The 19,053-nt window shown below is 46.9% G+C and overlaps 1 protein-coding gene across 3 annotated transcripts; it reads left to right on the forward strand.

Moving 5' to 3' along the window:
- Positions 1-41: 41 nt before the first annotated feature.
- Positions 42-10,361, forward strand: NDUFV3 (NADH:ubiquinone oxidoreductase subunit V3). Of its 3 annotated transcripts, XM_004314111.4 has the most exons (4): positions 42-191; positions 1,415-1,535; positions 6,508-7,599; positions 10,122-10,361. In XM_004314111.4, exons 1-4 carry the CDS (start codon positions 138-140, stop codon positions 10,283-10,285), a joined length of 1,431 nt encoding a protein of 476 aa, XP_004314159.2. In that variant the 5' UTR covers positions 42-137; the 3' UTR covers positions 10,286-10,361. The 3 variants fall into 3 exon arrangements, with proteins under 3 accessions (XP_004314159.2, XP_019778589.1, XP_019778588.2); XM_019923030.3 differs by lacking the exon at positions 6,508-7,599; XM_019923029.3 differs by lacking the exon at positions 1,415-1,535 and having other exon boundaries at positions 64-191.
- Positions 10,362-19,053: the final 8,692 nt, after the last annotated feature.

Raw genomic sequence — 19,053 nt, forward strand, 5'->3', positions numbered from 1 at the left:
CCCCGCCCCGTCCCTGCCTGTGATTGGCGCCTTCATCCTAGGGGGCGGGCCGTCAGGTGGCAGAGGGCGCGCTGCGGCCGCGTCTGTTAGGTGTGACCTTTTTCCGCCCGGCCTGTTCCCCGGCCCGCGCCCCCGTCATGGCCATGGCGGCCTCGTTTCTGCTGCGGCAAGGACTAGCCGGGGGGCTGAAGGTAAAGGGGGGCCGGGCCGGGCCGGCGCCCGGGAGCCCGCGGAGGGCGGGGCGAGGGCCGCGGCCCTGACGGTCACCTCCAGCCGTCCGGGGACGCCGCTGACCCCACTTCCTGGGCCGAGGAGAGGACGTCTGGTCGGGGGCCGGGCCCGGGGAGTGGCGAGGGTCCCGGCGACCCCGGCCACCGCTCCCTCTGGTCCTGGATCACCGGGAAGCTCCGGTGTGCGGTCCGGGCCTCCGACAGACGTGGGGGCCGCTGGTGCCCCGCGCCGAGCCCTGTCCGAACCCTTGAGGACAGTGTCTCTACTGCTTATTTAACCCGCGAGGAAATAAGGGCACTTTCAGGCACCTGGTTGACCTGGTAACTTACGAGGCAGCCATGTGAAGCCAACTTAGGTTACCTCATCTGTGAAAAAAAAGGAAGAAAGAAGGGCTTTCTCCATATAGGAAAAGCGAAGTCCCCTTCACTATCTTTAAAATTAAAGGGGGCTCTTATTACAAAAGCAAGAACTATTCGTGGCAAAATAAAGTACAGATGGTTGGAGGGGAGATCTGTTGTCAGAGAGGCCACTATTTACCTCTGCATATCTAGTCCCAGTTCATTTCGGTTTTTGCTTTCATGTATACATATACGCACGTGCTGACGTCATAACCATAGGAAGCAAATGTTTCACTCTCGTACATGGACTGTGGGCACCTCTCTTCTGTGTCCAGCATCTGGAACAGTGCCCGGCACATAGCAGGCCTTAGTAGATGTATGCTGAGTGAATGAACGCTCTGTAAAATGCTTTCCACTTATGACATATGGTAGGCAGTTTGGAAGCAACTATTATTCATCTACATTATTTTTCATGGCTAGATAGTGCTTCTACTTTATATTCTAAGTACAGGAAAACATTTTATGAAAAGAATCAGTACTTTGTAGGTTGATAGGTAATTGGAGAGTACAAAACAGTACGCTCAGGAGAAAGTCTGGTTGGAGAAATACCCAAATGCTAAGAGTGACTGTCCTTGAACTCAGGTGTTTTTTCCTTGCAGCTTTTTTTGTATTTTCTCAAATTTCCATAATACACATAGGTTAAGAGAATTGTAATAACTGCTAGAAATATGCCATATGTATGCAAAGCATTTATATGTCATAATAATACGTAGTATTCGTGTCGTAATAGCTGTTAAAAACGGTATTACTCTAAAATATTCGTATTTGTGCCGTTCTTTTGTCAGACTGTGCTCCTAGAAGCAGGAGTGTTTCGAGGACTTGCTTCTACAGTTTCTCTCTCTGCAGAATCAGGAAAGAAGGAAAAGGGATTGCCACCGAATCCCAAGAAGCAAAGTCCACCAAAAAGTAAGATTTTAGTGGTCGTTTTAAGGGAGACAGAATACAGAGTAAATCAGTCAGCTTCCCAAGCAGGAAAAGGAGTTTACTAGCTACATAATTGGACTCTTTGTTTCTAGCAGTGTCCAGGTTATAATCAGACATAGTATCTGTAACAGGCTTTAGACCAAACACATCAGTAACATAAGTTAACTCTGTTAAGGCTGAACTCAACGATTAGCCCTGAACTGTTCTCTCTGTATTTTCTAAATGCCAAACTCCATGGATAGCAACGGGCTGCAGAGTATGCAGGCTCTGTGGCATTTAGGTGGCCCTAATACCGATCCCATACTCCCGTGAAGTAGCTGTGAACCCCTCCTTTTTTTTCTTCCCTGATTGTGACTTTTCAGTGTCTCTGGGACTTATCCGTAGTCTCCCAGGCTTTGCTTGGGCATAGCCCAGGACTGCAGGCATCCTTTTACGACTGTGGAGAGAGAGTTAGGAGTAGGTACCGTCTTCCATTATGACTCTGGTGAAGCATGATTCTAATCTGCTTCCAGCTCTGTCCACAGTCATTTTGACTTTTATCACCAGTTTTGACTTTTCCCCCTGAATCCAATGTAGTGTATCCTCATAGGAGGAGAGCAGGAAATGCAGCAGTGTAAACCTGGTTATAATCCGGGTCCACCGCGTTTAGTCTTAACTGATGAAACCCTAGTTAACTCTTAATACATGCATATGATATATACAGTCTCTTTATAAAGCTTTGACTGTGTGGGGTTTAGAAGGATAATTGGAGTTTGTCTTGTTTTCATCAAAATATCATTTACTCAGTTTGAATGCTTGAGAAGCGTGTAGACACTTGTCCCCCTTCATCTGCCCACGGAGACATGGGCAGCCTATAAAACGTGCGCGCGCTGTTGAGAGAGCCAGCCGCCCACCGCCTTTCACACGCCATCCGTCCACGCTGAGCAGGTGTGCCCTCCCCGTGGTGTCCACGCGCTCCCGTCCGAATGCAGCAGGAGCGTTGTTTTGTGTCCTGTGCCTGCTGTGTTTTTAGAGCCAGAATTCCATTTTCATTTTAATCTGTACGTTTCTAAACAGGTATCTTAAACATAAGGACTCTTCTTTTTTCCAAAGATCCCCCTTTTTACAAACATGCTTCTGCATATGAGTGGAAATGGAATACTTCATCCTGTGGCGGTTTGGGGTGCAGTTACGAGAAGGGAACACTGAGCTGGGAGTTGGCCTCGGGCTCATGTAGCTTCTGCCTCTGGGCGTGGCGGGCCCTGCCGCCCTCAGCGGGATCAGCATGCCAGTCTTGGCCTGGTCGATGTGAGACTGACGACCGGCGTGTCATGTGTATGTGCTGTCAGGTGGGAGGACAGTTTTTAGAGCTACACCGTCTTTAATGCACATTGTTTGTATCTCAGAATTTAAAAAATAATTACAGTCCCTCCATGAAGAAAAAGAAATGATGCTTCTAAGTCAACATGTGCAGGCCTCAGTATTTCTCCCGAAGTGTCAGTGATTGGTGAGTGTAAGATACAGAAATGCTTTGGCCCGCCAGTGGCGCATTGCCACTGTGGGTGGTTTTGGAAGCTCGAGGGAAAGTTCCCTGCGTGCAGACCGGGCCCCGAGCGCTCACCCTTGGGTTCACATCTAGTCCGGGGATCTGCATCTGGGGTGAACATGCTCTCCATTGTTCCACCTGGGGCGCAGCTCATCGTAGCCAACGCTTCCTTCCTGAGGGGAGCTGCCAGCATGGCGAGCACAGACATCAGAATCCGGGTCTCCAAGTGGGTGCCTCCCCTGCACAGCTGCCTGGCTTGCCAGCTTTGATGTTCTGGTGAATTCCATCACTAGGCTGAATTTTGCAATAATCAGTAATAAACCATTGACAGAATAACTCCTATGTGGTTTTCTAAAGACTGTCAGGAAGCCAAAGTTCATTATCTGCTTCAAGCCCCTGTTCCAGTTTGAGAAACGAGGAATCTCCGGAAATAGGAATTTGATGTATTTAATTCTAACCAGTGTTGCTAGGCACTGTTTTAAGCACTCCGTATCTCCCCTCCACACCCCATGAGAAGGTACCATTAGTATCCCTGGGTTATAGATGAGAAAGTGGGCGGGGGACTCCTGGGCTGCCCAAGGTCACACAGATGTCGGTAGTGGAGCCCAGTCTGAGCCCAGGCAGTAAGTCCCCACAGCCCATATTTATAAGCAATGTGCTGTCTTGCCTCTGAAAAAGGTCTCGGTTCTCGCATGTTCATTAAAACCAAAACCAAAAAAAACAAAACAAAACTTTTTTTAATAGTAAAAAGCATGTAAAAAGAGGTTTTAGTTACCATACAGAATTTGAATAACTAGTCTTTCACATCTTGTTGAAATGCACCTTTGTTTCTGAATGTGCTTTGTTTCTGAAATTAGTTTTGTGACCCACTGACAAGATGTGGCGGTATTGTAAGGCTGCTGACCTGTTTCAAACACCAAAGGCATTTTTCCTTTCAGTAGGGGACTACTAAAACGTTGAAGGTCATGCCCTCCCTTGCTTTTCAATGAGCAGGAAAGAAATTCAGGAAATTCAAATTGAGAGGAGATAGAGAAGCAATAAGAGAACTCCTGTCTCTGCGCTGTCACTAGTGTTCGTAGACCTTTATTTACGTGGGTTGTGATGGTCTCTGAGGGTTCGAAACCGTCCGTGAAAGCCCCCCTCTTGTGCTGGGAGGGGTGTCTCCATGGCTAGTCTTATTTAAGTAGCTTTGTGTTTTCGTATATTTATCTTTCAAGGAAAGTCACACTGAAACTAAAACGTTTTCAGAGTATGCAGGCATCCCGCCTCTAGACACGCAAGAGCTTTCATGAAAACAAACAGGTAAAGTCATACTTATATTCAAAGTGAGAGCCATTGTTCCTGTACCCGATGGTTGTGTCTCCAGGTGACATCCTGCACTGTGAATGCAGGTGTGGTGTCCACACTGGCACTTTGGCACAGAGGTCACTGGTGGCAGCTACAGGTCGTCGTGGCAGGCTTCCTGCTGAGTCACAGAGGACGCTGGGCCTGTGCTGCAGCAGGTCAGAGGTTGGCTCTTAATAAAAAGCAAATATGCTACTGAGGCTTATTCTATTAGCCTTTCCATGGAATTGTCCCAATAACTAAGCCTGAATAAAAGATATTTTAAAACATTAATATTCTTATTAACATTATATGTTAATGTTAATAAGAGCATTAATGTTCTTATAACATTAAATAAGACAGAAGTTTCCTTTTTCAAACAAAATAAACTATATCATTTGAAGTCTTCTTCCTGTTTTCAATAGGTGATAAACTCTAACGTTTTAATAACTTATTTACATTTTTAAAAATCTCCACAATAAATTTTAGAAGATTGAGGCATAATAATTAGATAGCAGCCTATCTAAAATAAGCCTTACTTTTAGTTAATTTTTCACACTGGAAAATTCATGCTCAGCCTAAAAGTGTAGTAATGATACAGGTGAGCAGGCTAGCAGGGTTTGTAGACCAGCCTATGTTACCCATTGCTTATAGGAATTTCTGGGCTATATCAGGTATGGTTTAGAAAGACAGAGAGAGAGTTCAAGTGCATGTGCATGCCTTTGCCATGCTTTATGTTTAACACGATCCTGGAGCTCTGTTCTGCTCCTGTAGTCAGAATGCAGATTCTGGGGTGGCACACGGCCACAGAATCAGACAGGGCATGGCAGAGGAGGTGGGGGGGGTGGAGGTGACACGGTGATGGTTTTTTTAAGCAGTGACCCACTGCTCCAGCTGTTCAGTCATATCCTCTTACACTGCCCATTAACCTCTCTCTGGCCCATTTCTCATTATTTCTGGTTATTCCTCAGTTTTCTTTGACCATTTTCTATCATTCTGTTTTAGAGAGAGAGAGAGAGTTCCTGAGCTCAGAAAACAATTAGAAACTTTTTTGGATACCAGTAAGATGGTAAAGTTAGAAATACATTTTTTTCCACTTTAAAGAAGTAGTATACTCTTTAGTATAAAGTAGACTCCTAGACTTGAAAGTAAGGAATGCATTTAGCGTTTGCTCATCTGAAATTCACTTTATAAAGTTTTGCTTTAGATTTGAAAAGTAATTTTAATTTATAAACACTTGTCCTGTATTTTTCTTCTAATCTGTATGGTTAAAAGAGATTTAGCACCTGAGAAAACTGAATGAAATGAGCTCTCATGAATGTACTGTGGCGGGCTTTCGTTTTCTTTTGTAACTGACTCTACAAAGTCTAAGACGTTTATATCAGCATCTTTTTGTAACAGCTTAAAACTCATTGTTTCCCATGATATATATGATACTAAATTATTTTAGACTTTTCTGGTCTTGTAATACTTTTCCTTGGCAGAGGAAATCCCCAAATGGTATGATTTTGCAGGACTTCCCATCCTCTCCAGCATCTTCACTTGAATCACATTACCCCCTCCGTCTGATCTCCCACTCTTAGACTCATGCATATGCTCACCCCAGGCCACTGTCTCTACTTCTGCTTTGCCGTTTTGTTCAGAAAGTTCAAATTCATACAATACGGGTAATTTTTTAAAATATTTGAGGTGCACCAGTTTTTTTAGGGATTTAAGAAATGATACATTTCTAAAACTTCATTATCTGAAAATATCTTTATATTATAGTTTATCTTAAATTTAGATGAAAATAGTAGCTTAAAAAATTACCATCCAGAAGCTCTCGCTGCAAAAAAATGGAGACAAGATTGTTACTTCTATTGGTAAAAATCCCATCTTAAAAAGTTTCAGCTACCGAGAAAAACATCTACGTTTTTTACTGTTCTCTGTCTTGTGTGGCTTGCCTTTCACTTAAGAATGGGTTTCGACGGAACAGTTCCTAAGATGATTATGTTGAAGATATTATCAGTAACAAGGTGATATGTAATGAAATGTCTGTGGCCTTGGTGAATTTTCACTGTTTTACTAAATATTAAAAATAATCTTCCTCTTTATGCCATTTCCTAGATGTAGTGGAGCCAAAGGAGAGGGGCCAGCAGCTAGCCACCCCAACAGCAGATGAATTGTCTAAAAACGTACCTTCACCCACTTCTTCCCCACCAGTTGTGAAGCAAGGCAGGGTGCTAGCTGGCCCTAACCCCGATGCCAGCATGCCGCTCACAGACCAAGGGGTTCTGAAGTTTTTGCCAAGAAAGACTTTGGTAGAGTTTCCTCAGAAAGTTGCACCTCCATTCAGAAAACAGGGTTCTGATTCAGAAGGAACCCAGCAGGGCAGGAAAGGGACAGATGATTCATCTTCGTCTTCATCTTCGTCCAGCTCCTCTGATTCCGAGTCAGATGAGGAGGGTGACAGCTCAGAAGCGGGTCCTCAGGCAAAGAGCAAGCTCAGAGGAGGGTTCCCCGTAGCACAGGCCTCCCATTCCTCTGCAGGTGGGGCCCCCCGAATTGAAATATCCGCACAAGAGAAGAGTGTATCACAGCAGCCGCATCCGGACCTCGTCTCTGCACAGAGGCCCCACGGGGCGAAGAAAGGGGCCTCCCGTCAACCATCAGAGGACAGAAAAGACCCCAAACCAAAAACCACAGCACCCAAGTCACACGCAGGTGGAAAGTTTATGGAGCAAGATGTAAAGGAAAAACAGTGGCAGGAAGTATCTGCGTCCAATGAAATAGATAAGGAAAGCCAGAAGCCACTGGAAGTTAAAAAAACCTCATCTGACCGTACGAAATCAGGATTATCCACGCGACCGCATGGCAGCCCAGCGCCCACTCAGTCTGCGGAAACCAGAGCAGGACGACGGCTGCCAGCGACTCCTGAGACCACAGAAAGGCTTTTGGAAAAACAAGTACCAGAGCCTGATGGGGAGGTGGCTCTTTCCCTGTTCCAAAAGGAAAATCTGGGAAAGCAAGTAGCAGAAGGAATCTTGAAGGCTAAGGAAGAGGTTTTGGAAGATCAGTTACCAGTGAAAAATTTGAAGCCAGTCCCTGTTCACAATAAAGACGTTTTTGATGAAAAGACAGCAGTACTAAAGCTTGAGGAAAAGGGCGGAATCATCGAAGACTCAGCAACTCAGATGGAAGGCCAGGACGGCACACAGGGTATACCTTGATTTGGGGCTGAGAGCTCTTGTCCTGTGGTGGTGGGTGAGACTGAAGAGCTGTGTGATCTGAAGAAGCCTTACGCTTGATCAGATTCTGCAATAGGAATATGGCCTAGAGCACTGTCTCAGATAAGCTGAGGGATATATGTTAGTTATGGATAAAAATTCCTGAAACATTTGAAATTTATATCACAGTGGAAGAGTATGCCCTTGGCACTCTTGGACTGTCCCTTAACCAGTGTAACTTATGAAAATAGGCAATTTAACGTCGTCACCCTTAACTTTTGAGGGTGTTTAAGTGTTCATTTCTTGAACCTGCAGAGCATGTCACTGAGTGGAGGGGGGGGGGGGCTGTCCTATTAAACTCCCACAGGTGAGGAGCGATAGTTCCAGCTGTACTGATGGTCTTCAGGTGAGCCAGACAGGCTGTGGCTTTCAGCATCTTTATGCCTAAGGGAAAATCGCATTTTAGGGAGTAAAGCCGTGACATGGAGGCAGCCATGAAATGCACGAGTCTAATTTACACTAGACAGTTCCTGCTCCTAAAAAGCACAACGGGCTGCTTTTTCTATATTGAATTTTTATGAAGGGCTTTTTTGCTACCCTAAATTATTATTATTATTATTATTTTGCGGTACGTGGGCCTCTCGCTGTTGTGGCCTCTCCCGTTGCGGAGCACAGGCTCCGGAAGCGCAGGCTCAGCGGCCATGGCTCGCGGGCCCAGCCGCTCCGCGGCATGTGGGATCTTCCCGGACCGGGGCACGAACCCGTGTCCCCTGCCTTGGCAGGTGGACTCTCAACCACTGCGCCACCAGGGAAGCCCTGCTACCGTAAATTTTTAAAGGGAAACTTTATTCCTATTATTTTACCATTTTCTTGCCCTTTGAACTTCATAAAATGCAGTGTGCTCTAGGTGGATCATGGCAAAACTGTAAAGCAGGTCTCCTGTCTTAGGATCTGTGGCCCTTGAAAACGCATCACTGATAAACCCCGCTCCTTCCTGTTTGCTCTCTTCTTTTTAAAGCACCCCCCTTGCCTAATTTACATTACCTGTAATTATACTTACGGGTTGCACTATGTTGACAGGATTGATGTGTTTTCTTCCCTCTCCATCTTCTCTTTCATAAATATGCGAAGTACCAGCCCCTGCCAGACTTCTCCAGACGTCAAGAACCACTTTCCTGATGCTGCTTTAGTCATTCTGCTGTAAATTTGTAAAACCTTCAGGATGATAACATAGAGAGTTGGGGGTTTTCAGACTGCAATCCTTTTGAAAACAATTTGCCCCTACTTTTTCATGGTTGTGTTATTTTTCCAGTGTTCTCTTTGCCCTTCAGAGGCTAAAGACACTGCCCAAGAGTGCAGCTCACTTGCAGGGGCAGCGTCTACAGGGGGGCCGACTTCGTAGCTCTCCCAGCCCAGCTGCCTGGCTCCTGGCCCTCCCGGGGGATTGGTGTTGGACAAGCGTTCTCCAGACCCTCGTTCCCTCCAGTCAGCACCTGCCCCACCTGGGCTGTAAGAGTGCATCTGCTTGGGATGTCCCTGGACCACATCGAAGATACTCTGCGTGTTGAGATTGGAAAGACAATCGTTTATTTAAATAAGACATCATTTATTCTAATACAACCAAAAAAATGAAAACCAAAACTTTTGGTATGAATCCAAATAGTGGAAAACTGTAGTTATTTTTTGTGCCGCATGAGTAGGAGTGGCGAGAGTCCCGACGGCAGTGGTTTAGGGTCAGTAAGAACTTAACCAGGCTGAGCCGTCACCCACGCCAGCTTTGCTGTGCCTGCATCGTGTCGCGTGTCATGTTGCAGGAGAGCCGGGCGTCTTGTGCTTCATCCACGCTTAGTTCTAAGATCAGCAGTTGTGTAGGCGTGTGGATTTTAATTCTTCTTTCCACTTAGAGAAATAAGGCTAAGTATTTCTTAGTCTGTGAATCTAAAGTATACCAACAACTTCTTCAAAAAAAGTTAAACAACAGAACTTACACATCTCATTTCCAGTTCCCCTTAACTGTGTCATTATTACTATAACCACTGGGCTTTATCTAATTTTCTTGCGTTTAGAGACTTAAAAGGTTCACTTAGTTTCTGCTTTTAAATTTCTCTTCTGTGAATGGTTTATTTCTATTAGAGACATTTTTTAATAGATCTGCTTTTTTTCTGCATCTTTAAATGACCTGAAAGTCCCTCCATAACTGTTCTTGGCATCTTCAAGGCTAGAGGTATACAAAGTTAAGATGTTAAGGCACGTTGTAAAAGCTATTCCATTTCTTACATTATTGAGGCTGTATGTTTTAGGATAAATTTTCAGCTAATTTCTTTATTTTGCTTTTGAAGACAGTGTTGCTTTATGGGCTTTTCTAAGTAGACAGTGCATTCAGGAAAGGTTCATGTAGAATGCTTGGTATGTGAGTGTGTGTGTGTGAGTGAGTGAGTGAGTGAGTGTGCGCTGACTCACTCAGAAGCTCCCTCCCTGCCGGAGGTCCTCACCTGCGCTGTGTTTCCCCCGCAGAGTCCCCGCTGGCCGCCACCCCCGCTGAGCCATTTGACAACACCACCTACAAGAATCTCCAGCATCATGACTACAGCACGTACACCTTCTTGGACCTAAACCTGGAGCTCTTGAAGTTCAGGATGCCTCAGCCCTCCTCAGGACGAGAGTCACCTCGCCACTGAGAGCTCAGTTTAAAGATTAACCTTTCGGTGTCTTTCTGCATTCTTGCATGCGAAAATAAAATCTGCTCAGTGGTCATGCGGCCTGGTGTGTAGGATTGCTTTCCCTTCCACACCATTCATAGTGAGTTGTGAATTGGCAGCAGTCCTGCTGATGATTTATTCACCATGTGTTTAGATGCATCTATGTGCAGGGAATTTTTCTTTTTTTTACATTAAAAATTTTTTTAATTAATTATTTATTTCTGGCTGTGTTGGGTCTTCGTTGCTGTGCGCAGGCTTTTCTCTAGTTGCGGTGACAGGGGCTACTCTTTGTTGCCCTGCCCAGGCCTCTCACTGCGGTGGCTTCTCTTGTTGCGGAGCACGGGCTCTAGAGCACGGGCTTCCGTAGTTGTGGCTCGTGGGCTCTAGAGCTCAGGCCCAGTAGTTGTGGCGCATGGGCTTAGTTACTCCGCGGCCTGTGGGATCTTCCTGGACCAGGGTTTGAACCTGTGTCGCCTGCACTGGCAGGCGGATTCTTAACCGCTGTGCCACCAGAGAAGTCGGGGAATTTTTCCTTAATTATAAAGTATGGGTCACTGGACAGATCCACACAATTAGAGAACTGCAGGTGCTTTCCCTCTGTGATTCTGCTGTGCTGGGCCCCTGGTCAGTTCAGCGTTTTCTGGTTCACCAGCAAGGTGTTGATAAGGGCAGCAGGGCCTTCTGATTTGGGAGACCTAGTTCTTGATGAATTGGAAATAGGAGTTTTACACACGTTAACTACCTGCTGCATTGCAAAGAAGTTACTAAATCATGGCATTTTATTATCAGAAGGATGGGAGTTCTTTTGCTCACTTGAATTAGGCATGGGATGTAAACTCGGGGAAGTTTCGAGCGGTGGCATTACAGACAGGTGAAGGTCGTATAGGGTCCAGCAGCAGCTGGGTTCCCAGGTGGCCTGGCAGACTGAGCTCGTTTAGCCACAGAGGGTTTCTGGGTTGGCCGAATAACTGTCATTTGCGGGAACATTACCCAGGCTTGGGGACGTGCGCTGTGTGAGGAGGCTCCCGTGTGTCACTCGGTGCCTGCACCAGGCCCCTGTGAGGCCGGAATAAACAGTCCGCTCTGAGAAGTAACAAATCCAGATGAGGTGTTGCTGGGCTGAGAGACTGCACCCATCTGTTGGGGCCTCGCGTCCCCCCCTGAAGCAGAATGTCCGTCTGCACACCGGGGACGTTTCCTGGTTTGCCTGTTCTCACACTTCCCTGATGTTTATGTGCCCAAACTCGTGGGCCTTATTTCATTTCAATTCTGGTTCTTGGCCTCTAGGCAATTTATAGCAAACAGTACAGGGTATTATAACTTCTGACTCACATTTCTGTAATCCTGCATTTCTTAAAATGAGTCCAAGTAAGGATACCAGGACCGAAAACATGGTGTTGAAAACTAATATCGTGATCACATGTCTCAGACTTTGTTACCACCCTGGAGGCTTAGCAACTCTGCAAGATTCTTCTAATCACGTTTTTTATTATAATAGCACTAAAACCCCATTACCAAAAGAAAGAAAACGGGGTTTCCCTGGTGGCGCAGTGGTTGAGAGTCCACCTGCCAATACAGGGGACGCGGGTTCGTGCCCCGGTCCAGGAAGATTCCCACATGCCGCGGAGCTGCTGGGCCCGTGAGCCACGGCCGCTGAGCCTGCGCATCCGGAGCCTGTGCTCCGCAACGGGAGAGGCCACGACAGTGAGAGGCCCGCGTACCGCAAAAAAAAAAAAAAAAGAAAAAAAGAAAGAAAATGGAAAATACTAAGATTACCTAAAATCCCCTCTGCTAACCCAACCATTATTAACACTGAACAGGTTTTCCTGGTGGTGGTGGTGGTTTTGTTTAGATATGACCATATAATGTATGTACAGTTTTCTATCCTTCTGGGGCTTTTTTTCATTGGATAGCTTGCTTCTCACACTGGCCCACAGAACCCCTGTGCTCTGTGGTGTTGGGGGGGTGGGCATGGACTCTGATGCCACGGAGTGTGTTTCCCTGGGCTGTTAACACCACGGAGAGTTGAAGTTCTTTTTACATAAAAACCAGTCCAAATATATTTTAAGTTGCATGAAGCTTTCCCTTGGAACCAGTGCTGTCGGGCTCATCTCTCAGTCTCTCTGGGAGTTTGGTTCCCTCTGCCCCGCCCCCTGAAAAGGCTTCCTGCGGCCACGATAAACAGCACCGGGTGTGGCTCTGTCTTCAGACCCCCTGGTCCTCCATCTGGGGGCAACACCGTGGTTACCCGCCAAGTGCAGCGTTTTGGATTTGTGTAATTTCCCATGTTCTCCTTTAAAGAGTGCTACCAGAAACACCTTTGTGAATGTAACTCATTTTGTATTTTGTATTGTTTCTTGACGATGAATTTCCAGAAGCGAAGCTGATGATCATAAGTGATTCATGAGCACAAGCATTGCTCTCATTTCTGTGAGATTTTTAAACCGGCTTAATATGCTTTTGAGTTCAATAAGGTAACGATTCTACCTCCTTTTATATTTTTCCCATCACGTCACCTGAACTCTGACATCTTCCTAGATGTTGGTTCTCTTACACCTGTTACAACACATACCCTGGGACCGCAGGAGGCTGTACAGAGACCCTAAGTCCAGGCCCTGCTTATTGTGGACCCTGGTTCTAATGCTTACTGGCCGCTGCTTAACCTGAAACTCAGCAGGTTATCGTGTGGCTTTTCTGATGCTGCTTCCAAGCCCGAGGTTTGTGTTTTGATAGTTTGTACGTTCTGTTTGTCTCCCAACCCAAGAAAGTGCTCGGCGCTTCCTCGCTCACCCCCAGTGCTGTGTGACCGTGGCCCCGTACCCTGCGTGCCGGATGCAGGCAAAGGTTTGTAAAATGAGTTCGCCAACGGCACGATGTGCCTCACCCTGCAGGGAGGCTGCATGAGCTAGAAACGATGCACACCGACCCAGTCTGTTAAAGCAGGGGGGGTGGCACGCTTTTCCAGAAATGGGCCGGATGGTAAATATTTTTGGCTTTGACACATACAGTCAGTGCGGCTCAGTCATTCTTTTTTTTCAACCCTTTAAAGATGTTAAAAACCATTCTTGCTGTGGGCCTTACAGAAAGACGCGGAGAGCGGGGTTTGTCTGAGGGCTGCAGTTTTAAGTGTTCATACCCCAGTGTTATGCGGCGGCCACAGATCATTTGATTCAGTGAAAGGCCAGCTAAGTGGCGTTCTCCACATGCTCAGCGCCCCAGCTCTACTGCCCTCTCCCCTGCCCTCCTTCCCTCCGCCCTCCTCTGGCCTTTATTCTAGAAGGGTCTGAAACAGAGACTAAGGTGTAAAATATTAACCACCGAAGTGATGCTCCTTTGGGAGTAGTTTTCTCTCTGGCAGGCCTGGAATCCACATCAGTCTAAATGTCTGCTCCACGCTGGGCTCGGGTCCGGGCCTCGGGTTCACAGATGGTAAAGGCCGCCGGCCTCTCCCGAGTTCACAGCCTGAGAGAGAAAGGAGGCCTGTGAGGCACACTGTAGGCCACGTGCCGAGTCTCACGACATGAGTCAGCTGTATGGAGAAGAGGTGAGGGTGGGCGTTCATCAGAGGAGGCTCTGTGGGGCGTGATGTCTCACCTGAATGCTGGAAGGGGGCCAGGGACGCACCGGTGCAGGTGTAGCTGGTGGAGGGAGCCCTGAAGGTCGGTCTCCGAGGCACGGGGGATGGGGGGGTGTGATGCACGGGCCTGGATGCTGGAAGAGCGTTGTGTTTTCAGGAAGCTGTAAGTCCTTTGGCATTGCTAATGTGGTAAGTGCTGGCGCTGAACCAGGCAGCCAGGGCTCCGCCTGCCACGGCAAAATGCAGCAGGTTCAGTGGCTAAACCACACCCATTCACTGTCTCACAGTTCTGGAGGCTGGACGTCCAAGATCAAGAGATCTGGTGCCAGCTGATTCAACGTCTGGTGAGAGCCCTCCTCCTGGCTTGCATGTGTCCGCTTTCTCCCTGTGTCCTCCCTCTCCCTGTGTCCTCCCATGGCAGAGTCAGAGAGTAAGATTCTGGTGTCTCTTTTTATAAGGGCACTAATCCCATCTTGGGCCCCCCTGCCCTCCTGGCCTCTCTAGTCCTAATTCCTCCCATCACATCGGGGGTTAGGGCTTCAACATATGAATTTGAGGGGGACACAAACATTCAGTCCACAACAGGCTCTGTCCTGTAGGAGAAGAATTTCACTGTCTGGTTTTATTTTTTTTTTAACTGGTAATTTGTTTGAAATATTCTGACAAAAAGTATGGGAAGGGCTGAGCTGCAGAGATGATAAAAGAATGGGAAAATGATAATTGCTGAGCCTGGGTGATCGACGATTCTGTTCTCTGCAACTTATTAAGTCCTTGGGAACTTTCATAATAAAAAGACTTTTACAGGGCTTCCCTGGTGGCGCAGTGGTTAAGAATCTGCCTGCCAAGGCAGGGGAGACGGGTTCGAGCCCTGGTCCGGGAAGATCCCACATGCCGCGGAGCAACTAAGTCCATGTGCCACAACTACTGAAGCCCGCGCGCCTAGAGCCCGTGCTCCGCAACAAGAGAAGCCACCGCAGTGAGAAGCCCGCGCGCTGCAACGAAGAGTAGCCCCTGCTCGCCGCAAATAGAGAAAAGCCCGCACGCAGCAACGAAGACCCAACACAGCTGCAGATAAACAAATAGACTTATTAAAAAATAAATAAATAAAAAAATAAAATAAAATAAATAAATAAATAAATAAATACATTTCCTTTTCTCTTTCTTTTCCATGTGTTTGGACATCTAGCCTTCGGTGATAGCCCTTCCGTCTGTCCCCACATCTACCATCTTCTAACTCCTTTCTCCAGACAGCATATCACCCCGCGCCCTTGGTGGGAAAAAAACTAGGCAGTGAAATCCAGTTGCTCGGAGATGAATGAGCTCGTTTCCAACCCAGGGATTGGAGAGCGTGGAGAGGGCCGGGCTGACCACACAGCCCCTCTGCACAGAGCTAGGACAGAGCACGGGGTCAGGGTGGCAAGACAATGGAACTGTCAGAAACCTCGACTAAGGAAGAATCAAACAAGTCAAGGGGTCTGGAGGAGGCAGGGGGGTCGGGGGGAAGCCTGAGAGAGTGACTCAGCTGGACCTTCAGAGCAAGTTAGCTGGGACCTAGAGCAGAAACTCGGAGAACAGCCACCGGGCTCTGCAGGGCTCGCACGGGCTGTTTCTGGATCCAGTGGGATTTTTAGGAACCAGTGTGTCTTGAAAAAAAATGTGTTTCTGACGTTTAGGAACTCCTTTTTTACTTCAATTTCTTTCCATCTGTTAAAATTTAATAATTTAATGCTTTTTATTTTTGAAAGTGTCAGATGAGTTCTTTTATGTCTGACAGATTCTTGTACAGAAGAGACTTTTTTAATTAATATTAAATTTTTAAAAAAATATTTTAAAATTTAAACAATTTTTTGAAAACATTAAAGTTTTTAAAATACAGTATTCTTAATAAAAACCTAATTTTTCTTAAAGCATTTTTTTACAAGTCTCAGTAACTTACTTATAAAGTCCAATTTTAACAAACATTTCTAAACTTATAAAGTAAGTTTTTACTGGATACGTATTTCTTAGTGATTTGTATTGAAACTATTTTTCTCAATTAGTTCCTATATCCATGAATGACTAGTACTTAAGGCTAGAAGAGGTTCAATGAAAATTAACAGAAAAAAAAAAGAGAGAAAGTATAGCGCACTCTTGAGGATTGATTCAGGTTTTGTGGGGCCTAAATCTGACAGAATATGGAGCGCTCTTAAATAAAAATAATGCACAATTATGAATTCAAAATTAGGTATGAAGGTGATATTATTTAGAATGAGGAAAAACTAGCTTACAAATTTTAAAATTTGGTAGATACTGTAAACCTCGCAAAATCCAGAAAAATAACATGATCTTTTGATTCATGGCTTGACATACCTCTTTATGTGTCAAGCAGTTAATAAAAAAATAATTTTTGGTCGCACACTTTTTGAATCCTTCTTCACATGGCATTTTTATAGTACTATTTTGATAGAAGAGAAAGATAATTCAGTCTTTCCACCTGCAGGCTTGATCAAAATTTGTTTTTAGTCTGGACACGTAAAAATTGTGACCGCACACTGACATCCTCGCTGTTTGTAGCACTGCTTCAAGCACAGGAATTCTGATCAATATAATTTCACATGATTCCCATCAAAAAAGAGAAAGCAAGGCCTGTGTTTAATTGCATGTACTGTATTATGGAGTTTGTTCCCCACAGAGAGAAGTTCTGTTCGTCTAGGTATGGAGGGGAATCAAATCTGATGCCGTATTTCATGATGTAAAGAATTTTCCACGACTAGTTTCTGGCTCCCTGCATTTCAAAATTTGCTTCTCAGGACTTCCCTGGTGGTCCAGTGGTTGAGGCTCTGCCTTCCAAAGCAGGGGACTCGGGTTCAATCCCTGATCCGGGAACTAGGATCCCACATGCCTGCGGGGCAACTAACCTGTGCGCTGCAATTACTGAGCCCACGTGCTCTGGAGCCCACGGGCCACAACTGCAGAGAAGCCTGTGCGCCACAAGGGAAGATCATGTGTGCCGCAACTAAGACCCGATGCAGCCCAAAATAAATAAATAAATAAACGTTAAAAAAGACAAAAATAAAAACTTGCTTCTCCTCCTTCCCCACCTACCGCTGCTGCCAAACCTCTCAGGACGTGGTCACAGCTTACGTTCACGTCACATGTTTGTAAGCATGCTACATGTTCACGGTCATGGGACACGGTCATAGCACATGTCCGTGACGCTCATACTGCAGTCTCCCCTCTGGTCACCACCTTCACATCCGCGTGCCTGGCGGGTCGGCTCGGTGGCAAGCAGGAGTGTCCCCGGAGGCCGTGCCCACGGCAGACAGCTCTCAGTAGCTCGGCCACACAGGAAGTCGGTGTGAACCCATAGACATGCCTCTAAACCCAGACAAAGTGTGCCCCGACAGCCACTCCAAGCCGGCCAGGAGCGGAAAGTGATGGAGGGCCCTGCAGTGGAAAGAGGCTGTGGCTTGGTTTGGTTTTTTTGGCACGTGGGATCTTACTTCCCTGATCAGGGATCGAACCCGTGCCCCCTGCAGTGTGAGTGCAGAGCCCTAACCACTGGACCTCCAGGGAAGTCCCAAGAGACTGTGGTCTTAAGTGATTGTGGTCAAATACCCTCCTTTCGCAAGTCTGACGCCACCTGACTGTGTGAAGCCTTGGCCGGCCCCTCCACTGCTCCCGGGAGGGGCCTGAGGCTTGTCCCCTTAGCCACGGGGGAGCCGCCCCTGGGCTGGGGTCAGCGTCCAGCTTGCACACGTGCCATGATGATGGCTGAGTACATCTTCACACAAAAGCCTCAGCACTTCCCATTAAGCTCATTTAAATGTAACACATACATTCGTGCAGGCAGGAGTGAGTGAGAGCAGGCAAGATTGCCCCATGTCAAAAAGAAAAATAAAAGAGTGTGGATTTATAGTAACCAGTTACCTTTTGGCAAAAATCAGTGACTGTTTTCCCGAGTCTGGAGAACACGTGAAACATTCAGTTTTCTCCGGTATCTGCTTCTTTTACTTGAGGATGTTACCTTGATCTGTCAGAAGTGAGGACTTCTCCCCGCCTCCTTGAAATCATGAAAACTGTGCAGCTGAACCCCAGTTAGTGAGAGCACTCACCACACACTTCCTTGTGGGAAACGTGCAGCAGGTGCCCCTGTATCCCGCAAATACTGAGTAGCCCAGCTCCGCGACGCACACACGGCTAGGTGGGATCTCCGACCTGCCAAAGGTTATCGCCTGGATGAAGCCGGGAGTCGTACCCTCGAGCCAGGGGAGGGGGTCTGACTTTGAGTCTGCTCTGCTGTCTGAGGACCCTCGTCCTTCTTCCCTAATCGGAGATGGAAGGGGCACAGCTACATGGGACCACTGCTTTCAAGCCCACCACCCCCCTCAAATACCCAACGTCGTGACACAGGCCAAAATGTCTGTGTCTGATGCTACGTTTTGTTCATAACAGAAATACACATATAAACCCAGGGAAGATGGGAGCCCCGCTGTGCGGCGCTAGGGCCTTGATTAGTGGGGCGCCCTCTGACATTGTGAGTTGCTTCTTTGAGGGGTGCCCCGGAGATTTCTTTTTTTTTTAACACCTCTGGGATGATGTATCCGAGCAGTCCCCCAGATGAGTGAGAAGCCAGCCTTCCTTCTGTGGGGGGAACAGGGTGCTGGTGAAAGGGGAGATGGACAGGGCAGGCACCCACCACAGCCTTCTCCAGACATCAGGGCACAGGAAGACCCAGGGGAAGGTGAGGGGTGCAGACTCTGCCCTCCAAACCACCCACGCCCTGTGCCCCAAGCGGTCCCTGCTGCCCAGCGCATATTAAAATACCTTTCATTTATACCGGGTTCGACACTTACAAATCAAGTCTTAACCTAAGTAATACCGGAAATGAAACAGTAAAACCGAATCAGCTCCTCGGCCACTGCGGGGCTGGGTGGTGGAGTACCTCAGCCGGGCGGTGGGTGAAGACGGAAATGGGTGTCCCAGAAAGTGGGCTGCTCGGGACCCGGTTAAGCAAGGTCTACCCACACGCAAGGAGAGGACCTTCCACAAAACAGATACTAGGGCAGCATGAACGATTAGGTCCATGTTAGAACTATGCCTGTGGCAGATGGAGACGTGGGTTGGAACACAAATTCTCCACGTATGTTCCTTTTATCCATTTGGATTTTTGAAGTATGAGAATTTATTA

The sequence above is a fragment of the Tursiops truncatus genome, chromosome 4, assembly GCF_011762595.2.
Source record: "Tursiops truncatus isolate mTurTru1 chromosome 4, mTurTru1.mat.Y, whole genome shotgun sequence".
Lineage (NCBI taxonomy): Eukaryota > Metazoa > Chordata > Mammalia > Artiodactyla > Delphinidae > Tursiops > Tursiops truncatus.